The sequence below is a fragment of the Mustelus asterias genome, chromosome 19, assembly GCF_964213995.1.
Source record: "Mustelus asterias chromosome 19, sMusAst1.hap1.1, whole genome shotgun sequence".
NCBI classification, from domain to species: Eukaryota; Metazoa; Chordata; class Chondrichthyes; order Carcharhiniformes; family Triakidae; genus Mustelus; species Mustelus asterias.
This window is the reverse complement of record NC_135819.1, coordinates 9,276,405-9,296,739: the sequence shown is the minus strand read 5'-3', so window position 1 is coordinate 9,296,739 and position 20,335 is coordinate 9,276,405. Positions and strand designations below refer to the sequence as shown.

Genomic DNA, 20,335 nt, shown 5'->3' with positions numbered 1-20,335 from the left:
GTGGTTAACACTGCTGCCTCACAGCGCCAGGGACCCCGAGTTTGATTCCCGGCTTGGGTCACCTGTCTGTGCGGAGTCTGCACGTTCTCCCCATGTCTGTGTGGGTTTCCTCCGGGTGCTCCGGTTTCGTACAATCCAAAGATGTGTGGGTTAGGCGGATTGGTCATGCTGAATTGCCCCCGAGTGTCAGGGAGCCTAGCGAGGGAAATATGTTGAGTTACGGGGATAGGGCCTGGGTGGGATTGTGGTCAGTGCAGGCTCGATGGGTCGAATGGCCTCATTCGGCACTGTAGGGATTCTATTCTATGGAAATAAGGCACAAAATCCATCAGGAGAGGATCCCACACACCAGGACCACTAACTACCCACCCCTCACCCCCCCAATCAAAAACCTCTCTCATAGACAAAGCTGTAAACTCATCATCGGAAAAGGCATTCAGAGCGGATTCAACATTAATTCCCCAAGGACTCAGGGATAAATTATTTAAACTGGCAAGGGAAGGGGGAAGGGGGGGGGGGGGAAAGGGGGGGGAGAAAGGGGGGGGGAGAAAGGGGGGGGGGAGAAAGGGGGGGGGAGAAAGGGGGGGGGAGAAAGGGGGGGGGAGAAAGGGGGGGGAGAAAGGGGGGGGGAGAAAGGGGGGGGGGAGAAAGGGGGGGGGGAGAAAGGGGGGGGGAGAAAGGGGGGGGGGAGAAAGGGGGGGGGAGAAAGGGGGGGGGAGAAAGGGGGGGGGAGAAAGGGGGGGGGAGAAGGGGGGGGGGAGAAGGGGGGGGGGGGAGAAAGGGGGGGGGAGAAAGGGGGGGGGGAGAAAGGGGGGGGGAGAAAGGGGGGGGGGAGAAAGGGGGGGGGAGAAAGGGGGGGGGGAGAAAGGGGGGGGGGAGAAAGGGGGGGGGGAGAAAGGGGGGGGGGAGAAAGGGGGGGGGGGAGAAAGGGGGGGGGAGAAAGGGGGGGGGAGAAAGGGGGGGGGGAGAAAGGGGGGGGGAGAAAGGGGGGGGGGAGAAAGGGGGGGGGAGAAAGGGGGGGGGGAGAAAGGGGGGGGGAGAAGGGGGGGGGAGAAAGGGGGGGGGGAGAAAGGGGGGGGGGAGAAAGGGGGGGGGAGAAAGGGGGGGGGAGAAAGGGGGGGGGAGAAAGGGGGGGGGAGAAAGGGGGGGGGAGAAAGGGGGGGGGAGAAAGGGGGGGGGGAAAAGGGGAGGGGGGGAAAGGGGGGGGAGAAAGGGGGGAGAGGGGGGAGGGGGGGAGAAAGGGGGGGAGGGGGAGGGGGGGGGGGGGGAGGGAAGGAGGGAGGGAGGAATAATCCTCTCTTGCAGTTCAGACATCTCGATCTTGAACTTCCGAGGGTTCGATTCCACGATGCGTTCGCAGTAGTTAAGGGACAAAGAAACAGAGAGACTATAGTTTGCAGTTATAGATAACAGAAACAGACATGACGGCGCAGTGGTTAGCACTGCTGCCTCACAGCGCCAGGGACCCGGGTTCGATTCCCGGCTTGGGTCACTGTCTGTGTGGAGTCTGCACGATCTCCCCGTGTCTGCGTGGGTTTCCTCCGAGTGCTCCGGTTTCCTCCCACTGTCCGAAAGAAATGCAGGTTAGGTGGATTGGCCTTGCTAAATTGTCCCTTAGTGTCCAAAGATGTGAGGGTCAGAGGGATTGGCCATGCTAAATTGTCCCTTAGTGTCCAAAGATGTGAGGGTCAGAGGGATTGGTCATGCTAAATTGTCCCTTAGTGTCCAAAGATGTGAGGGTCAGAGGGATTGGCCATGCTAAATTGCCTTAGTGTCAGGGGGATTTGTAGGGTGGGGTTACAGGGATAGGACCTGGGTGGGATTGTTGTCGGTGCAGGCTCGATGGGCTGAATGGCCTCTTTCTGCACTATAGGATTCTATGACTGTGACAATTCCTTCACAGACGCAGTATGAGCTTTGATGACACATTATTTACAGGAATATCCGAATCCAGAGAAGTTACAATCAAACAAAGTTTGGAAATGTTGCAGTTTTTTTTAAGCATGCTTCAACATAAAAAAACTCCACAGTGGTCTCTGAGGTCACACAGAGTGGTCTTGGAGAGTTAGTTATCGCAAGTTTTTAAATCACTGGCTAGAGATGGGTGAGGGGAAATTCTTTCTAGTCAGAGAGTTGTCAGGGTCCGGAACACTCGTACTGGAAACCAATTCAATCAGTAATTTTAAAACGGATTTATTTGGGGGAACCGGCACTGGAGGATGGCAAATTCACCAAAAAAAGGGATGTGGGACTTACCGAGGTGGCGCTTCCAAAAAGCCAGGACAGGGGTGATGGGCTGAATGGCCTCCTGTGCCGTATGTTTCTCTGATTCTAGGAACCAAGTCAACACAGGGAAGGTCTGGAAACTCTCACGCAACATTCACAGGGGACACAGCAATCACCCAGCCCCTGCTGCAGATCTTTGTCCCAGCAGGAAGCAACAAACACAGGGCTCAGCTGTGAAGAGGCTGACACACAAGTTTAAAGTTTATTGATTCGTGCCACAAGGAGGCTTACATTAACACTGCAGCGAAATTACTGTGAAAATCCCCTAGTCGCCACACTCTGGCACCTGTTCGGGTACACTGAGGGAGAATTTAGCACGGCCAATGCACCTTAACCAGCACGTCTTCCGGACTGTGGGAGGAAACCGGAGCACCAGGAGGAAACCCACGCAGACACGGGGAGAACCTGCAGACTCCGCACAGACAGTGACCCAAGCCGGGAATCAAACCCAGGTCCATGGCACTAAGAGGCAGCAGTGCGAGCCACTGTGCCACCGTACCCCAGTTTGGTTTGGTACCGTAAGAAGTCTCACAACACCAGGGTTAAAGTCCAACAGGTTTATTTCATAGAATCCCTACAGTGCAGAAAGAGGCCATCTGGCCCATCGAGTCTGCACCGACCACAATCCCACCCAGGCCCTACCCCCATATCCCTACACATTTACCCGCTAATCCCTTTAACCTACGCATCTCAGGACACTAAGGGGCAATTTTAGCATGGCCAATCAACCTAACCCGCACATCTTTGGACTGTGGGAGGAAACCGGAGCACCCGGAGGAAACCCACGCAGACACGGGGAGAATGTGCAAACTCCACACAGACAGTGACCCGAGCCGGGAATCGAACCCAGGTCCCTGGAGCTGTGAAGCAGCAGTGCTAGCCACTGTGCTACTGTGCCGCCCAGCACGGGCGTAGCACGAGCTTTCGGAGCGCGGCTCCTTCTTCAGGTGAATACAGGATTTGTTTCACAAACAGGGCAAATATAGACACAACCTCAATTACAAGATAATGGTTGGAATGCGAGTCTTAATAGGTAATCAAGTCTTTAAAGGTACAGACAATGTGAGTGGAGAGAGGGTTAAGCACAGGTTAAAGAGATGTGTATTATCTCCAGCCAGGACAGTTAGTGAGATTTTGCAAGTCCAGGGGGCAAGTTGTGGGGGTTACAGATAATGTGACATGAACCCAAGATCCCGGTTGAGGCCGTCCTCCTGTGTGCGGAACTTGGCTATCAGTTTCTGCTCAGCGACTCTGCGCTGTTGTGTGTCGTGAAGGCCGCCTTGGAGAACGCTTACCCGAAGATCAGAGGCTGAATGCCCGTGACTGCTGAAGTGTTCCCCGACTGGAAGAGAACACTCCTGCCTGGTGATTGTCGAGCGGTGTTCATTCATCCGCTGTCGTAGCGTCTGCATGGTCTCCCCAATGTACCATGCCTCGGGACATCCTTTCCTGCAGCGTATCAGGAACATTGGCCAAGTCGCAAGAGTATGTACCGTGTACCTGGTGGAAGGTGTTCTCACGTGAGATGATGGCATCCGTGTTGATGATCTTGCAGAGGTTGCTGTGGCTGGGTTGTGTGGTGTCGTGGTCACTGTTCTCCTGAACATTGTCTACCTGATACGCTGCAGGAAAGGATGTCCCGAGGCATGGTACATCGGGGAGACCATGCAGACACTACGACAATGGATGAATGAACACCGCTCGACAATCACCAGGCAGGGGTGTTCTCTTCCTGTGGGGGAGCACTTCAGCAGTAATGGGCATTCAGCCTCTGATCTTCGGGTAAGTGTTCTCCAAGGCGGCCTTCACGACACACGACAGCGCAGAGTTGCTGAGCAGAGACTGATAGCCAAGTTCCGCACACACGAGGACGGCCTCAACCGGGATCTTGGGTTCATGTCACACTATCTGTAACCCCCACGACTTGCCTGGGCTTGCAAAAATCTCACTAACTGTCCTGTCTGGAGACAATACACATCTCTTTAACCTGTGCTTAACCCTCTCTCCACTCGCTTTGTCTGTACCTGTGAAGACTTGATTACCTGTAAAGACTCGCATTCCAACCATTATCTTGTAATTGAGTCTGTGCCTATATATGTCCTGTTTATGAATCAAATCCTGCACTCACCTGAGGAAGGAGCAGCGCTCCGAAAGCTCGTGCTACCAAATAAACCTGTTGGACTTTAACCTGGTGTTGTGAGACTTCTTACTGTGCCCACCCCAGTCCAACGCCGGCATCTCCACATCAAGGTTTGGTACCAGCTGGGGAAGGAGGGCAAATTAATAACAGATCTTTTTGCGAATGCATGAAAACCCGTGAGCGAGTGAGAGGGAAGGGCGCACATCGGCCACTGAAGGATATCAATCGTCTCATCCAGATCCTCCAGGTCCCACTCGATGCTCCTCAGGCTGTTGCGGAGTTCATTTGTCGTCCAGTCATGTTCCTCCTTGCTGATGCTGTGTGTGTCCTGCAGTAGCTCACACCATCGCTGGTACAGGCCCCAGGCCGTGTTCACTGCCTTCTGCACCTCCCTGTAAGCAAAGGAAGACACCTCACAGCATGTTAACGAGGGAGGGGAAGCGAGCCGGAGGGGGGGGGGGGGGGGGGGGGGGGGGGGCACTGTGAGGGTCACACCATCCTCAATGCTTTGCCGATAAGCAGCAAACTGGCAATACATGGGAAGCGACGGCCTGGTGGTATCATCCTATTGATCTAGAAACTCAGCTAATGTTCCGGGGTCCCGGGTTCAAATCCCGCCATGGCAGATGGTGGAATTTGAATTCAATTAAAAAAATATCTGGAATTAAGAATCTACTGATGACCATTGTCGGAAAAACCCATCTGAGTCACTGATGTCCCTTTAGGGAAGGAAATCTGCCGTCCTTATCCGGTCTGGCCTACACATGACTCCAGAGCCACAGCAATGGGGTTGACTCTCAACTGCCCTCGGACAACTAGGGATGGGCGATAAATGCTGGCCCGGCCAGCGACGCCCATGTCCCACGAATGAATTAACAAAAAGATAAACCTCACATTTCTACAGCGCCTTTCGCAGACTCGATAGCAGTGTCTAACATCACCCCAGTCCAACCCATTGCTACACACCGTAACCACCGCTGACGCACAGGGGGGGGACAGGTGGGATCTCAGGAGTTTTACCCAAGTGAGAGACAAAGAGAAAACCCCCTCAAAATAGAATCAAATCCATCACATTCCACAGATGGATAAAGAGATTGTTAGAATTACATCCCAACTGTTAACACAAAGGCTAGGAGGAGATTTGATAGCGATGTTTGCAAATCAGGGAAGGGTTTGGATAGGGTAAATAAACAGAAACTGATTTCAATGGCTGATTGGAGGCACTATGAGATCAATCTATTTCTGAATATTTATCCACAGGATGTGGGTGTTGCTGGCTCGGCAGCATTTATTACCCACAGGGGAGCTCCAATCTGGAATGCATGATCTGATGCGATACAGATTCAAACAGGAACTGGATAAACACTTGAACTAATTGTAGGGGTAAGGGAGAGTGGGACAAACGGGATTGTTCTGGGTTTCCTCCGGGTGCTCCGGTTTCTTCCTGCAGTCCAAAGATGTGCAGGTTAGGTGGATTGGCCAGGGTAAACAGTTACAGGGATAGGACAGGAAAGAGGGACTTGATAAGATACCGGGTCAGAGAGTCAGCACAGTAAGAAGTCTCACAACACCAGGTTAAAGTCCAACAGGTTTATTTGGTAGCACAAGCTTTCGGAGCGCTGCCCCTTCATCAGGCGAGGAAGGAGCGGTGCTCCAAAAGCTTGTGCTACCAAATAAACCTGTTGGACTTTAACCTGGTGTTGTGAGACTACTTACTGTGCTTACCCCAGTCCAATGCCAGCATCTCCACATCAGAGTCAGTACAGATTCAATGTGCTGAATGACCTCCTTCTGTTCTGTAATATTCAATGACTGCACAGCATAAAGTATTCTGTTGACTGGAAAGAAACTACAAAGGGTTGTGAATGTAGCCCAGTCCATCACGCAAACCAGCCTCCCATCCATTGACTCTATCTACACTTCCCGCTGCCTCAGAAAAGCAGCCAGCATAATTAAGGACCCCACGCACCCCGGACATTCTCTCTTCCACTTTCTTCCATCAGGAAAAAGATACAAAAGTCTGAGGTCACGTACCAACCGACTCAAGAACAGCTTCTTCCCTGTTGCCGTCAGACTTTTGAATGGACCTACCTCGCACTAAGATGATCTTTCTCCCACCCTAGCTATGACTGTAACACTACATTCTGCACTCTCTCCTTTCCTTCTCTATGAACAGTATGCTTTGTCTGTATAGCATGCAAGAAACAATACTTTTCACTGTATACGAATACATGTATATGTGTATATGTTCACTGTATACCAATACATGTTGTGTACATGTTCACTGTATACCAATACATGTTGTGTACATGTTCACTGTATACCAATACATGTATGTGTATGTGTTCACTGTATACCAATACATGTATGTGTACATGTTCACTGTATACCAAAACATGTTATGTGTACATGTTCACTGTATACTAATACATGTTATGTGTACATGTTCACTGTATACCAACACATGTATGTGTACATGTTCACTGTATACCAAAACATGTTGTGTACATGTTCACTGTATACCAAAACATGTTGTGTACATGTTCACTGTATACTAATACATGTTATGTGCACATGTTCACTGTATACCAATACATGTTGTGTACATGTTCACTGTATACCAATACATGTATGTGTACATGTTCACTGTATACCAAAACATGTTATGTGTACATGTTCACTGTATACCAACACATGTATGTGTACATGTTCACTGTATACCAAAACATGTTGTGTACATGTTCACTGTATACCAAAACATGTTGTGTACATGTTCACTGTATACTAATACATGTTATGTGCACATGTTCACTGTATACCAATACATGTATGTGTATGTGTTCACTGTATACCAATACATGTATGTGTACATGTTCACTGTATACCAAAACATGTTATGTGTACATGTTCACTGTATACTAATACATGTTATGTGTACATGTTCACTGTATACCAATACATGTATGTGTACATGTTCACTGTATACCAATACATGTTGTGTACATGTTCACTGTATACCAATACATGTTGTGTACATGTTCACTGTATACCAATACATGTTGTGTACATGTTCACTGTATACCAATACATGTTATGTGTACATGTTCACTGTATACCAATACATGTTATGTGTACATGTTCACTGTATACTAATACATGTTATGTGTACATGTTCACTGTATACCAATACATGTTATGTGTACATGTTCACTATATACTAATACATGTATATGTACACATGTTCACTCTATACTAATACACAATAAACCTGCCCATCTTGGAACACTAAGGGTTAATTTAGCATTGCCAACAATAAATCAAATCACAAAGTTTTTTGGAGATTGTGAAAGGGAATATATAGAAAACTGAGCTTCTTCTTTTAGAATGACATCATCCAAATGCAAAATAGAACTTTCCAAACTCCTGCAGCCTCACTTGTTGTGACTTGTCTCTGTCCTGTGGATTCTGCTCAAATCTCCACAAGCACCCCACCCCTGCTCACCCCCGATGGCCGGATTTGCACAGCAGTGGGAACGGACTGGAGAGAGAGTTGGGGAGCTTTGGAAGTTTCTGAATCATTACATGAACTCAGCTGCAGAGCTAGGTGGCTGCAAGCAGCCCAGTGCACAGGGGGAAAGCAAGCAGTCCAGCCCTGAGCTGCCAAGCACAGCCTCCCAGTAAAAAAAAGTCAACTGTTGCTGCACTGATCCATAACTCACCCTTTGACAACAAAAAATGGATCCTCCAGTGACATCTTTTTCCCTCAACAATGCACAGTGTCAGCTCCCACTGCCAGCCTCAATACCATCCGGGAAACACTTCCCCATCACATGATAGACCATTTCAACATCAGACAAGATCAGCGACTGCAAACTCTCTAAAGCAGAATGAAGAGCTCCAGCTACTGGTGTTGGAGGACCTCAACACTTTCTTGTCTCCAAATCCACTCCCTCATCTGCCTCAATGACACACCAGCTAATGGTTTTTTCCGAAGACAACTCTTCACTCAGGAAGGAGCAACACTCTAAAAGCTCCTGCTGCCAAAATAAACCTGTTGGGCTTTAAGCTGGTGTTGTGAGACTTCTTACTGTGCCCACCCCAGTCCAACACTGGCATCTCCACATCCTGGTGAACCATAGAAGTCATGATGTGGAGATGCCGGCGTTGGACTGGGGTGAACACAGCAAGAGTTTTAACAACACCAGGTTAAAGTCCAACTGGTTTATTTGGTAGCAAAAGTCCACCTTTCGGAGCGCTCCGAAAGCTTGTGTGGCTTTTGCTACCAAATAAACCTGTTGGACTTTAACCTGGTGTTGTGAGACTTCGAACCATAGAAGAGCAGGGGAGTTCTTTCCCGCTGTGTCCAAAATCAATTCACAAAAATCAACTAACACCACAGAAACAGATTGTAACAGTGCGGCAGCCGAAACAGAAAATGCTGCAAAATCTCAGCAAGTCTGGCAGCATCTGTGGGGGAGAAAGTTCCCGGTTCCATAGAATCCCTACAGTGCAGAAGGAGGCCATTCAGCCCATCGAGTCTGCACTGACCACAATCCCACCCTTTCCCCATAACCCCATATATTGACCCTAGCTAGTCCACCTGACTCAAAGGGACAATTTAGCACGGCCAATCCACCTAACCCACACATTTTCAGACCTGCAAATGCTCTCTTTCAAATAGTTTAAAGTCACACGGTGACACAGTGGTTAGCACTGCTGCCTCACAGCGCCAGGGATCTGGGTTCGATTCCTGGTCTCGGGTCACTATCTGTGTAGAGTTTGCACCTTCTCCCCGTGTCTGCGTGGGTTTCCCCCCACAGTGGCAATAAGAACTAATTGATTAGTTTTAAAGTTTATTTATTAGTGTCACAAGTAAGGCTTACATTAACACCACAGTGAAGTTACTGTGAAAATCCCCTAGTCGCCACACTCCGGCGCCTGTTCGGGTACACTGAGGGAGAATTTAGCACGGGCAATGCATCTAACCTGCACATCTTTCAGACTGTGGGAGGAAACTGGAGCACCCGGAGGAAACCCGCGCAGACAGAGGGAGAATGTTCAAATTCCACACAGACAGTGACCCAAGCCAGGAATCGAACCCGGGTTCCTGAAGCTGTGAGGCAGCAGTGCTAACTACTGTGCCACTGTGCCACCCTAGTATCACAGGACTAGTAATCCAGGGTGACATGAGGGATTGAGTTTAGGAGTCCGGGGATAATGATGCAGCTTTATAAGACCCTCGTCAGACCCCACTTGGAGTACTGTGCTCAGTTCTGGTCGCCTCATTACAGGAGGGATGTGGAAATGATTGAAAGGGTGCAGAGAAGATTTACAAGGATGTTGCCTGGATTGGTTGGCATGCCTTATGAGGATAGGCTGAGGGAGCTCGGTCTTTTCTCCTTGGAGAGACGAAGGATGAGAGGTGACCTGATAGAGGTGTACAAGATGTTGAGAGGTATAGATCGGGTGGATTCTCTGAGGCTTTTTCCCAGGGCTGCAATGGCTGCTACGAGAGGACACAGGTTTAAGGTGCTGGGGAGTAGGTACAGAGGAGATGTCAGGGGTAAGTTTTTCACTCAGAGGGTGGTGGGTGAGTGGAATCGGCTGCCGTCAGTGGTGGTGGAGGCAAACTCGATAGGGTCTTTTAAGAGACTTCTGGATGAGTACATGGGACTGAATAGGATTGAGGGTTATAGGTAAGCCTATATATAAGCCTAGGTAGGTAGGGACATGACCGGCGCAACCTGTGGGCCGAAGGGCCTGTTTGTGCTGTATTTTTTCTATGTTCTAAAATCCCACCAAAGCAACTAGCGGAAGTGACTAGTCCCTGTAATCTGCTTCACCAATGTCTTTTAGGGGAAAGAACATTGGCTATTGTTACACAGCTACCATGTGACTCCAGACTAGCTCTGACGAAGGGTCATCCAGACTCGAAACTTTGGCTCTAATCTCTCTCCACAGATGCTGTCAGACCTGCTGAGATTTTCCAGCATTTTCTGATTTTGTTTCAGATTCCAGCATCTGCAGTATTTGGGTTTTATCCCCGTAATGTGGATAGTTGCCCCCTGAAATGATCTTGCAAGCCCTGAAGGTTAGGACAACTCGGATTGGGTTACAAGTGCTGGTCTTGCTTAGAAAAACCCACATCCCATGAATAAAAAAGCTTTTGCTCCCTGTCTACGTGGTTCAATGTCAAATTGTCGCGATGATACTTCTACGACTCTCACCAGCTTTTACAGATGCACCATAGAAAGCATTCTTTCTGGTTGTAAGCTTGGTATGGGCTCCTGCTCTGCCCAAGACTACAAGGAACTACAAAAGGTCGTGAATGTAGCCCCATCCATCACGCAAACCAGCCTCCCATCCATTGGCTCTGTCTACACTTCCCGCTGCCTCGGCAAAGCAGCCAGCATAATTAAGGACCCCACACACCCCGGACATTCTCTCTTCCACCTTCTTCCTTCGGGAAAAAGATACAAAAGTCTGAGGTCACGTGCCAACCGATTCAAGAACAGCTTCTTCCCTGCTGCTGTCAGACTTTTGAATGGACCTACCTCGCATTAAGTTGATCTTTCTCTACACCCTAGCTATGACTGTAACACTACATTCTGCACTCTCTCCTTTCCTTCTCTATGAACGGTATGCTTTGTCTGTACAGCGCGCAAGAAACAATACTTTTCACTGTACGTTAATACATGTGACAATAATAAATCAAATCAAATCAAATCAAATAATGTCAAGTGCAGTGGGATGTTATATTTTACCATATCAGAGATGCTTTTTAAATACAAATCATTACTCTTTTTTAGAATCTACATTATTGGGAGGGATTAAGTTGAATTCCAGAATTATTACTGATTTTTTTGATTTGATTTGATTTATTATTGTCACATGTACTAGTATACAGTGAAAAATATTGTTTCTTGCGCACTATACAGACAAAGCATACTGTTCATAGAGAAGGAAACGACAGAGTGCAGAATGTAGTGTTACAGTCATAGCTAGGGTGTAGAGAAAGATTAACTTAATGTGAGCTGGGTCCATTCAAAAGTCTGATGGTAGCAGGAAAGAAACTGTTTTTGAATCAGTTGGTACGTGACCTCAGACTTTTGTATCCTTTTCCTGAAGGAAGAAAGTGGAAGAGAGAATGTCCGGGGTGTGTGGGGTCCTTAATTATGCTGGCTGCTTTGCCAAGGCAGCAGGAAGTGTAGACAGAGTCAATGGATGGGAGGCTGGTTTGCGTGATGGATTGGGCTACATTCACGACCCTTTGTAGTTTCTTGCGGTCTTGGGCAGAGCAGGAGCCATACCAAGCTGTGATACAACCAGAAAGAATGCTTTCTGTGGTGCATCTGTAAAAGTTGGTGAGAGTCATAGTGGACATGCCAAATTTCCTTAGTCTTCTGAGAAAGTTGGTGGGCTTTCTTAACTATAGTGTCAGCATGGTGGGACCAGGACAGGTTGTTGGTGATCTGGACACCTAAAACCTTGAAGCTCTCAACCATTTCTACTTCAAGACCATTGATGTAGACAGGGGCATGTTCTCCTTTACGCTTCCTGAAGTCGATGACTGCTTTTCATCCATTCTTAAATAGAGGAACCACATTAGTTGTTCTCCAGTCATCTGGCACTTCCCCCATAATGTGGAGATGCCGGCGTTGGACTGGGGTAAACACAATAAGGAGTCTAACAACACCAGGTTAAAGTCCAACAGGTTTATTTGGTAGCAAACGCCACTCCAAACACCATTTGGTGGCGTTTGCTACCAAATAAACCTGTTGGACTTTAACCTGGTGTTGTTAGACTCCTCACTGTACTTCCCCCATAGCCAGAGAGGGAGCTAGAGCTTTGTCAAAGGGTCATCTGGACTCAAAATGCCAGCTCTTTTCACTCCTTACAGATGCTGCCAGACCGGTTGAGATTTTCCAGCATTTTCTCTTTTGGCTTCTCTCTACCAATGTCCTCTGGCTGCACCCACAGATTGCCCCTTTGGTCCCTAATGGGTCCTACTCTTTCCCTGGTTATCCTGTTCCCATTGATATGCTTATAGAATATCTTCGGATTTTCCCAACTTTTACCAGCCTGAGTTTTCTCATATCCCCTTTTTGATTTGATTTGATCAGTAAGGATAGGCAACAACACCTCTTCCATGACTATCCTCAACACCGGTGCCCACAAGGCTGTGTTCTCAGACCCTACTATACTCCTTATACACCTATGACTGTGCGGCCAAATTCCCCTCTAGTTCAATTTTCACGTTTGCTGACGACACCACTGTAGTGGGTCGGATCTCAAACAATGATGAGACAGAGTACAGGAATGAGATAGAGAATCTGGTGAACTGGTGCAGCAACAATAATCTCTCCCTCAATGTCAACAAAATGAAGGAGATCGTCATCGACTTCAGAAGCATAAAGGAGAACATGCCTCTCTCTACATCAATGGGGACGAAGTAGAAAGGGTCGTAAGCTTCAAGCTTTTAGATGTCCAGATCACCAACAACCTGTCCTGGTCCCCCCCCCCCCCCATGCCGACACTATAGTTAAGAAAGCCCACCAACGCCTCTACTTTCTCAGAAGACTAAGGAAATTTGTCATGTCAGCTACGACTCTCACCAACTTTTACAGATGCACCATAGAAAGCATTCTTTCTGGTTGTACCACAGCTTGGTATGGCTCCTGCTCTGCCCAAGACTGCAAGGAACTACAAAAGGTCGTGAATGTAGCCCAATCCATCACGCAAACCAGCCTGCCAACCATTGACTCTGTCTACACTTCCCCCTGCCTCGGAAAAGCAGCCAGCATAATTAAGGACCCCACGCACCCCGGACATTCTCTCTTCCACCTTCTTCCGTCGGAAAAAAGATACAAAAGTCTGAGGTCACGTGCCAACCGATTCAAGAACAGCTTCTTCCCTGCTGCTGTCAGACTTTTGAATGGACCTACCCCGCATTAAGTTGATCTTTCTCTACACCCTAGCTATGACTGTAACACTACATTCTGCACTCTCTCCTTTCCTTCTCTATGAACGGTATGTTTTGTCTGTATAGCGCGCAAGAAACAATACTTTTCACTGTATGTTAATACATGTGACAATAATAAATCAAATCAAATCAAACAACTGAACTCAATGGATTCAGACACTTGAAAAAGTCAAATTGCTTCCACTGCTTGGGTCTGTGGGATTTTTTCAGAACTTTCCTATCATGCATCTCCATCCAATTAAACCTGTGTATCCACTTCCTCCCTGGTGGTGAATTGTTTTTAATAGCGGTCTGATTCACTTGCCACTTCATGTTATCATTCCTGAAGGAATCAGGTGTCCATTACTAATGCTAAAAGTCACCATCATCAGACCATAAGATCATAAGACATAGGAGCAGAATTAGGCCACTCGGCCCATCGAGTCTGCTCCACCATTCAATCATGGCTGATATTTTTCTCATCCCCATTCTCCTCCCATAACCCCTGATCCCCTTATTAATCAAGAACCTATCTATCTCTGTCTTAAAAGCACTCAATGACCCGGCCTCCACAGCCTTCTGCGGCAAAGAGTTCCACAGATTCACCACTTTCTGGCTGAAGAAATTCCTCCTCATCTCTGTTTTAAAGGATCGTCCCTTCAGCTTGAGGTTGTGCCCTCTGGTTCTAGTTTTTCCTACTAGTGGAAACATCCTCTCCATGTCCACTCTATCCAGGCCTCACAGTATTCTGTAAGTTTCAATAAGATCCCCCCTCATCCTTCTAAACTCCAACGAGTACAGACCCAGAGTCCTCAACCGTTCCTCATACGACAAGCTCTTAATTCCAGGGATCATACTTGTGAACCTCCTCTGGATCCTTTCCAAGTAAGAAGTTTAACAACACCAGGTTAAAGTCCAACAGGTTTATTTGGTAGCAAAAGCCACACAAGCTTTCGAGGCTCTGAGCCCCTTCTTCAGGTGAGTGGGAATTCTGTTCACAAACAGAACTTATAAGACACAGACTCAATTTACATGAATAATGGTTGGAATGCGAATACTTACAACTAATCCAGTCTTTAAGAAACAAAACAATGGGAGTGGAGAGAGCATCAAGACAGGCTAAAAAGATGTGTATTGTCTCCAGACAAGACAGCCAGTGAAACTCTGCAGGTCCACGCAACTGTGGGAGTTACAAATAGTGTGACATAAATTCTGATTCTAGGATCGCATGATAAAGACTCAGGAGGAAAAAAGCAGAAATATTTATGTGAAATAGTGTGACATAAACCCAATATCCCGGTTGAGGCCGTCCTTGTGTGTGCGGAACCTGGCTATCAGTTTCTGCTCAGCGACTCTGCGCTGTCGTGTGTCGCGAAGGCCGCCTTGGAGAACGCTTACCCGAATATCAGAGGCCGAATGCCCGTGACCGCTGAAGTGCTCCCCAACAGGAAGAGAACAGTCTTGCCTGGTGATTGTCGAGCGGTGTTCATTCATCCGTTGTCGCAGCGTCTGCATAGTTCTGCATAGTTCTGCATAGTCTGCATAGTTCTGCATAGTTCTGCCAGATGACACTGACAGTCCGCTCAGGGAACCATCCGACAGGAACCACCATCTCCTTTTCCCTCAGGGCCCCCAGGACAGTGCACACTGACCACTGCTTGATCACCAGGTGTGTTTCTGGAAACATTTCTCCATGAAGGACAGGTGCTGTGATTGTTGATGTGAGATGTGTTAGTAATCCTGGTTGAAATGGTAACAGGTACAGACAGGTACTGACCCAAGTGAGTCCTAGTGTAGAGGATATTGTTCTGATTTTGGTTATTTCCAGTGGCATTGTATGTGAAATGTCAAAGGAGTTCGTGTATTTTTCAGACACAGTTCGATCTCCCTTGCCCGGAGTCTGTGAGGTTTGTAGCTGCTGTGATATTGCCCATCAGATTCGCTTGGCCAAATCTGGTCGTCACTCAGTGTTTGCTTGTGGCCGCCAGTCCAAATAAGACGCAGTGTTGAGGTTAATGAGAGCAGAGGCAAAGGAGTCAACGCCCCCACAAGCGGTTAACTCAAGACCTCCTCCACCTCAATGGCAGCGTCCTCTCTCACAGTCGAGTCTATGCAGGTTAAACTATCCTCAAGACACTGTGTATATCACTAATCCCTGGTCGCCACTCTGGCAACCACCACCAGCCAGCCCACCCCCTCAAAGGGAGTCTAGGGTCCTCTGGGGCTGTGGCGACCTTACCCAAGTCAGAAGAAATGACTGACTTTGATTAGAAAAATACATACTTTAACATTTATATAAAATTACAAAGAAAGAGGCACTTTTCCAAAGTGATTTAATTGGGTTACATTCCTTCTCAATCCTTCTGGATGGTTCAGTGTCCCACACTGTTGGGAGTAAAAGGTGAAGGGGATTTTCACAGTAACTTCATTGCGGTGTTAATGTAAGCTTACTTGTGACATTAATAAATAAACTGTAACTTTAAAAGCTTTTACAGAGCTTTCCCCCTAATCCTATCATCAAACCTTGAAACTGAAAAACACTCCGATGTTTTTTTGATGAACTGGGTGTGACTCTCTCTCTCTGTGTCTCTCTGTGTGTTACTCACGGTCCTGGGGGAGTTTCCAACAAATCCAAATATGGACTCGGAAATTGACATCGTCCAGCCCGCTTGAAACTGACGAGGCGCCAGAACCATCCGGCCGGACCATATATGGAGCATGAGGCTCACAGACTGAGAGCGGGGAACCCCAGGGGAGAGGGAGCGGATTAAAGTTCAGAGAGGAGGTGGGGGGAGATGGGGGGGGGAGGGGGAGATTGGGGAGATGGGGGGGGGGGGAGATTGGGGAGATGGGGGGGGGGGAGATTGGGGAGATGGGGGGGGGGGGGAGATTGGGGAGATGGGGGGGGGGGGGAGATTGGGGAGATGGGGGGGGGGGAGATTGGGGAGATGGGGGGGGGGGGAGATTGGGGAGATGGGGGGGGGGAGATTGGGGAGATGGGGGGGGGGGAGATTGGGGAGATGGGGGGGGGAGATTGGGGAGATGGGGGGGGAGATGGGGGGGAGATTGGGGAGATTGGGGGGGGGGAGATTGGGGAGATGGGGGGGAGATGGGGGGGGAGATTGGGGAGATGGGGGGGGGAGATTGGGGAGATGGGGGGGGGAGATTGAGGAGAGGGGGGGGAGATTGAGGAGGAGGGGAGATTGAGGAGGGGGGGGAGATTGAGGAGAGGGGGGGGAGATTGAGGAGGGGGGGGAGATTGAGGAGGGAGGGGGGAGATTGAGGAGAGAGGGGGGAGATTGAGGAGGGAGGGGGGAGATTGAGGAGGGAGGGGGGAGATTGAGGAGAGAGGGGGGAGATTGAGGAGGGAGGGGGGAGATTGAGGAGGGAGGGGGGAGATTGAGGAGGGAGGGGGGAGATTGAGGGGGAGGGGTAGATTGAGGGGGAGGGGTAGATTGAGGGGGGAGGGGGAAGATTGAGGGGGGAGGGGGAAGACTGAGGGGGGAGGGGGAAGACTGAGGGGGGAGGGGGAAGACTGAGGGGGAAGACTGAGGGGGGAGGGGGAAGACTGAGGGGGGAGGGGGAAGACTGAGGGGGGAGGGGGAAGACTGAGGGGGGAGGGGGAAGACTGAGGGGGGAGGGGAAGATTAAGGGGGAGGGGGAAGATTGTGGGGGAAGGGCAAAGACTGAGAGGGAGGGGGAAGATTGAGGGAGCGGGAGAAGACTGAGGGGCAGGGGGAAGATTGAGGGGGAGGGAGAAGACTGAGGGAGAGGGGGAAGATTGAATGGGAGGGGGATTCAGGGGAAATGGATGGGAGATTGAGGGGGAGGGGGAAGATTGAGGAGGAGGGGGACAATTGAGGGGGGAAGATTGAGGGGGAAATGGAGGGAGATTGAGGGGGAAGTGGGGGGAGATTGAGGGGGCGTTGGGAGAGATTGAGGGAGAGATTGAGGGGGACATTGAGGAGGAAGTGGGGGGAGATTGAGGGGGAGATGGGGGAGGTTGAGGGGGAGGTGGGGGAAATTGAGGGGGAATGGGGGAGATTGAGGGGGAATGGGGGAGACTGAGGGGGAGTTGGGGGAGATTGAGGGGGGAGTGGGGGGAGATTGAGGGGGGAGTGGGAGGAGATTGAGTGCAGTTGGGGAGATCGAGGGGGAGTGGGTGAGATTGAGGGGAAATTGAGGGGGAATGGGGGAGATTGAGGGGGGAGTGGGGGAGATTGTGGGGGGAGATTGAGGAGGGAATGTGGGGAGGTTGGGGGGGAGTGGGGGGAGGTTGGGGGGGGAATGGGGGGAGATTGAGGGGGGAATGGGGGAGATTGAGGGGGGAGGGGGAGTGGGGCAGATTGAGGGGAGGGGCAGATTGAGGGGGGAGTGGGGGGAGATTGAGGGGGGAGTGGGGGGAGATTGAGGGGGGAGATTGAGGGGGGAGTGGGGGTGATTGAGGGGGGAGGGGGAGTGGGGGAGATTGAGGGGAGGGGCAGATTGAGGGGAGGGGGCAGATTGAGGGGAGGTGGGCAGATTGAGGGGGGAGTGGGAGATGGAGGGTTAGTGAGGGAGGTGGAGATGGAGGAGGCGGGATGTGTGACTGGGGGAGGTCCCAGTCCCCAGTCTTTGGGGAGGAGTGAGGCAGAGGCTGGCCGGGGGAGTTGAGTCATTGATATAAAGCAGGAAGGGAGCCGAGAGCGGGGATCGCAGCAGCAGCAGCCGCTTCCCCCCCTGTCTGTGCCGGTATGGATGTGAAGCTGGAAGCCCAGCGGGTGATGGCTGTGGCCCTGGGGAAGATGTACAACAGCCGGCTGCAGAGGGGCGGCATCCGGCTGCACCGGAGCCTCTTACTGTCGCTGGTGCTGCGCGGCGCCCGGGACATTTACCTGAATGTGAGAGGCGGCCCCGGGGGCAAAGCGGAGCCCGGGGCCGAGGCCATGGAGCTGGAGGCGGGGGAGCAGCGTGGCCCTGCCCGGGGAGAGGGCGCCGCTGCCCGGGGAGAAGAGTGTCTCCAGTCCCGGGGAGAAGAGGGTCTCCAGTCCCGGGGAGAAGAGGGTCTCCAGTCCCGGGGAGAAGAGTGTCTCCAGTCCCGGGGAGAAGAGTGTCTCCAGTCCCGGGGAGAAGAGTGTCTCCAGTCCCGGGGAGAAGAGTGTCTCCAGCCCCGGGGAGAGGAGTGTCTCCAGCCCCGGGGAGAGGAGTGTCTCCAGCCCCGGGGAGAGGAGTGTCTCCAGCCCCGGGGAGAGGAGTGTCTCCAGCCCCGGGGAGAGGAGTGTCTCCAGTCCCGGGGAGAAGAGTGTCTCCAGCCCCGGGGAGAGGAGTGTCTCCAGCCCCGGGGAGAGGAGTGTCTCCAGTCCCGGGGAGAAGAGTGTCTCCAGCCCCGGGGAGAAGAGTGTCTCCAGTCCCGGGGATGTATCCACTGCGGCCGATACAAAGTACCCGCTGCCCCCCAGCGCTCTCCGGCTGGAGCTCCGGCCGGGACTGGGTGCCTGTGCCCGGCTCCGGAGCCCCGGGAAGCGGGGAGGAGCCCGGGGTCGAGCCGGAGTAGGAAGCGGAGGAAAGGCCGGGATCCGGGGCAGCCCCCGGAGGCTGTGCCCAGCAAGAGAGCCCGGCTGGAAGCGGAGGGTCAGCCCCGGGCTGCGGCGCCGGAAAGCCCCGGGATTTGCAGCCTGGCCGCGGTCTTCAGCGGCCTCCTGAGGCCGGGACAGAGTGAGGGCAGCCCGGGACACATCTGCCGGGACAGAGGTCCCAGTGAGCTGGGGATGTGGCTACCAGCCATCGTGGCTTGCTGAGACAGACAGGGGCAACAGCCTGGAAATGGACAACTGGGATTCCTGAAATCCCCAGCAGGGAATTCCCTGGAGGATTGGGGATGTCCCCAGCAGCTTGGAGAGGCTCAGGGAACAGGGGTGATCCAGCCTGACTGATTCCCTACAACAGCAGGAGCAGCTCCCAGAGACACAGAAGGGACCAAGGACAGAAACTGCTTTCTGATCTCCAGCCACAGCACTGACTTTATCACCAGTGACAGCAGCATCTGGAGTGACTTGTCCAGGGAAGGAGCTGGCTCTCTGTCAGGAACTGAGGCCGGAGTGGGAGGAATTCTCTGCCCCAACACATCATTCAGACTTGTGGACTTTTTTATAATTCAAAATGACTTGTTTGTTTTTAATGACATTTTTATACGAGCTTTGGAAATGTAATCTTAAATTTGGGACTTGTCTCTAAAGCCAATAAAAGAAACTGAAGTCTAATTGCTTGCGATGAGTCTACAGCAGAATTATTGACCTTGTGTAAGTGCTGCTTCGCAGATTTTTCCAATCTTTTTGGCCAACCGAATAAATCAGATTAACTGAGGGACAAATTAAAAGGGGGCAGCTCCCGAAAGGAGGGGAGCCGCTCTAAGCAAAGTGGAAAGGAAAGTTAAAACATCAAACTAAAGTGGGATTAAAGGGGTCAATAATACATAGTAAGAAGTCTCACAACACCAGGTCAAAGTCCAACAGGTTTATTTGGTAGCAAGTACCATAAGCTTTCGGAGCGCTGCTCCTTCGTCAGATGGAGTGGATATCTGCTCTCAAACAGGGCATACAGAGACACAAAATCAAGTTACAGAATACTGATTAGAATGCGAATCTCTAAAGCGCTCCGAAAGCTTATGGTACTGGCTACCAAATAAACCTGTTGGACTTTAACCTGGTGTTGTGAGACTTCTTACTAACTTGCTACCAAATAAACCTGTTGGACTTTAACCTGGTGTTGTGAGACTTCTTACTGTGTTCACCCCAGTCCAACGCCAGCATCTCCACATCATCAATAATACATTCCAGTCCCTGTGGTGCCCAGTGGGCATGGAAGGCATTGACAGTGCCCTCTGATACCACACGCTCCCTCTCCAGGGACACCCAGCCACGAATGTAACCGCAATAAAGGGGCTGACAGTTGGGTCAGACAAACCCCCT

At 50.6% G+C, this 20,335-nt stretch overlaps 2 protein-coding genes across 2 annotated transcripts in view; one reads left to right on the top strand and one right to left on the bottom strand.

Annotated features, from left to right (window-relative positions):
- stx10 (syntaxin 10) overlaps window positions 1–8,249 on the bottom strand; it is a 21,249-nt gene extending 13,000 nt beyond the window's left edge. Inside the window, exons 1-3 of the mRNA XM_078234783.1 lie at window positions 8,146–8,249; window positions 4,649–4,818; window positions 1,282–1,352 (exon numbers count right to left, since the gene is read on the bottom strand). Of these exons, the coding sequence (XP_078090909.1) occupies window positions 1,282–1,352; window positions 4,649–4,818; window positions 8,146–8,180 (276 nt within the window). The 5' untranslated portion in view covers window positions 8,181–8,249. The remainder of the gene's footprint in view (window positions 1–1,281; window positions 1,353–4,648; window positions 4,819–8,145) is intronic.
- A 9,807-nt stretch (window positions 8,250–18,056) lies between these two features.
- Window positions 18,057–19,619, top strand: ier2b (immediate early response 2b). Its single transcript, XM_078234990.1, has one exon. The coding sequence runs from the start codon at window positions 18,122–18,124 to the stop codon at window positions 19,163–19,165; it is 1,044 nt and encodes a 347-aa protein (XP_078091116.1). The 5' UTR covers window positions 18,057–18,121; the 3' UTR covers window positions 19,166–19,619.
- Window positions 19,620–20,335: the final 716 nt, after the last annotated feature.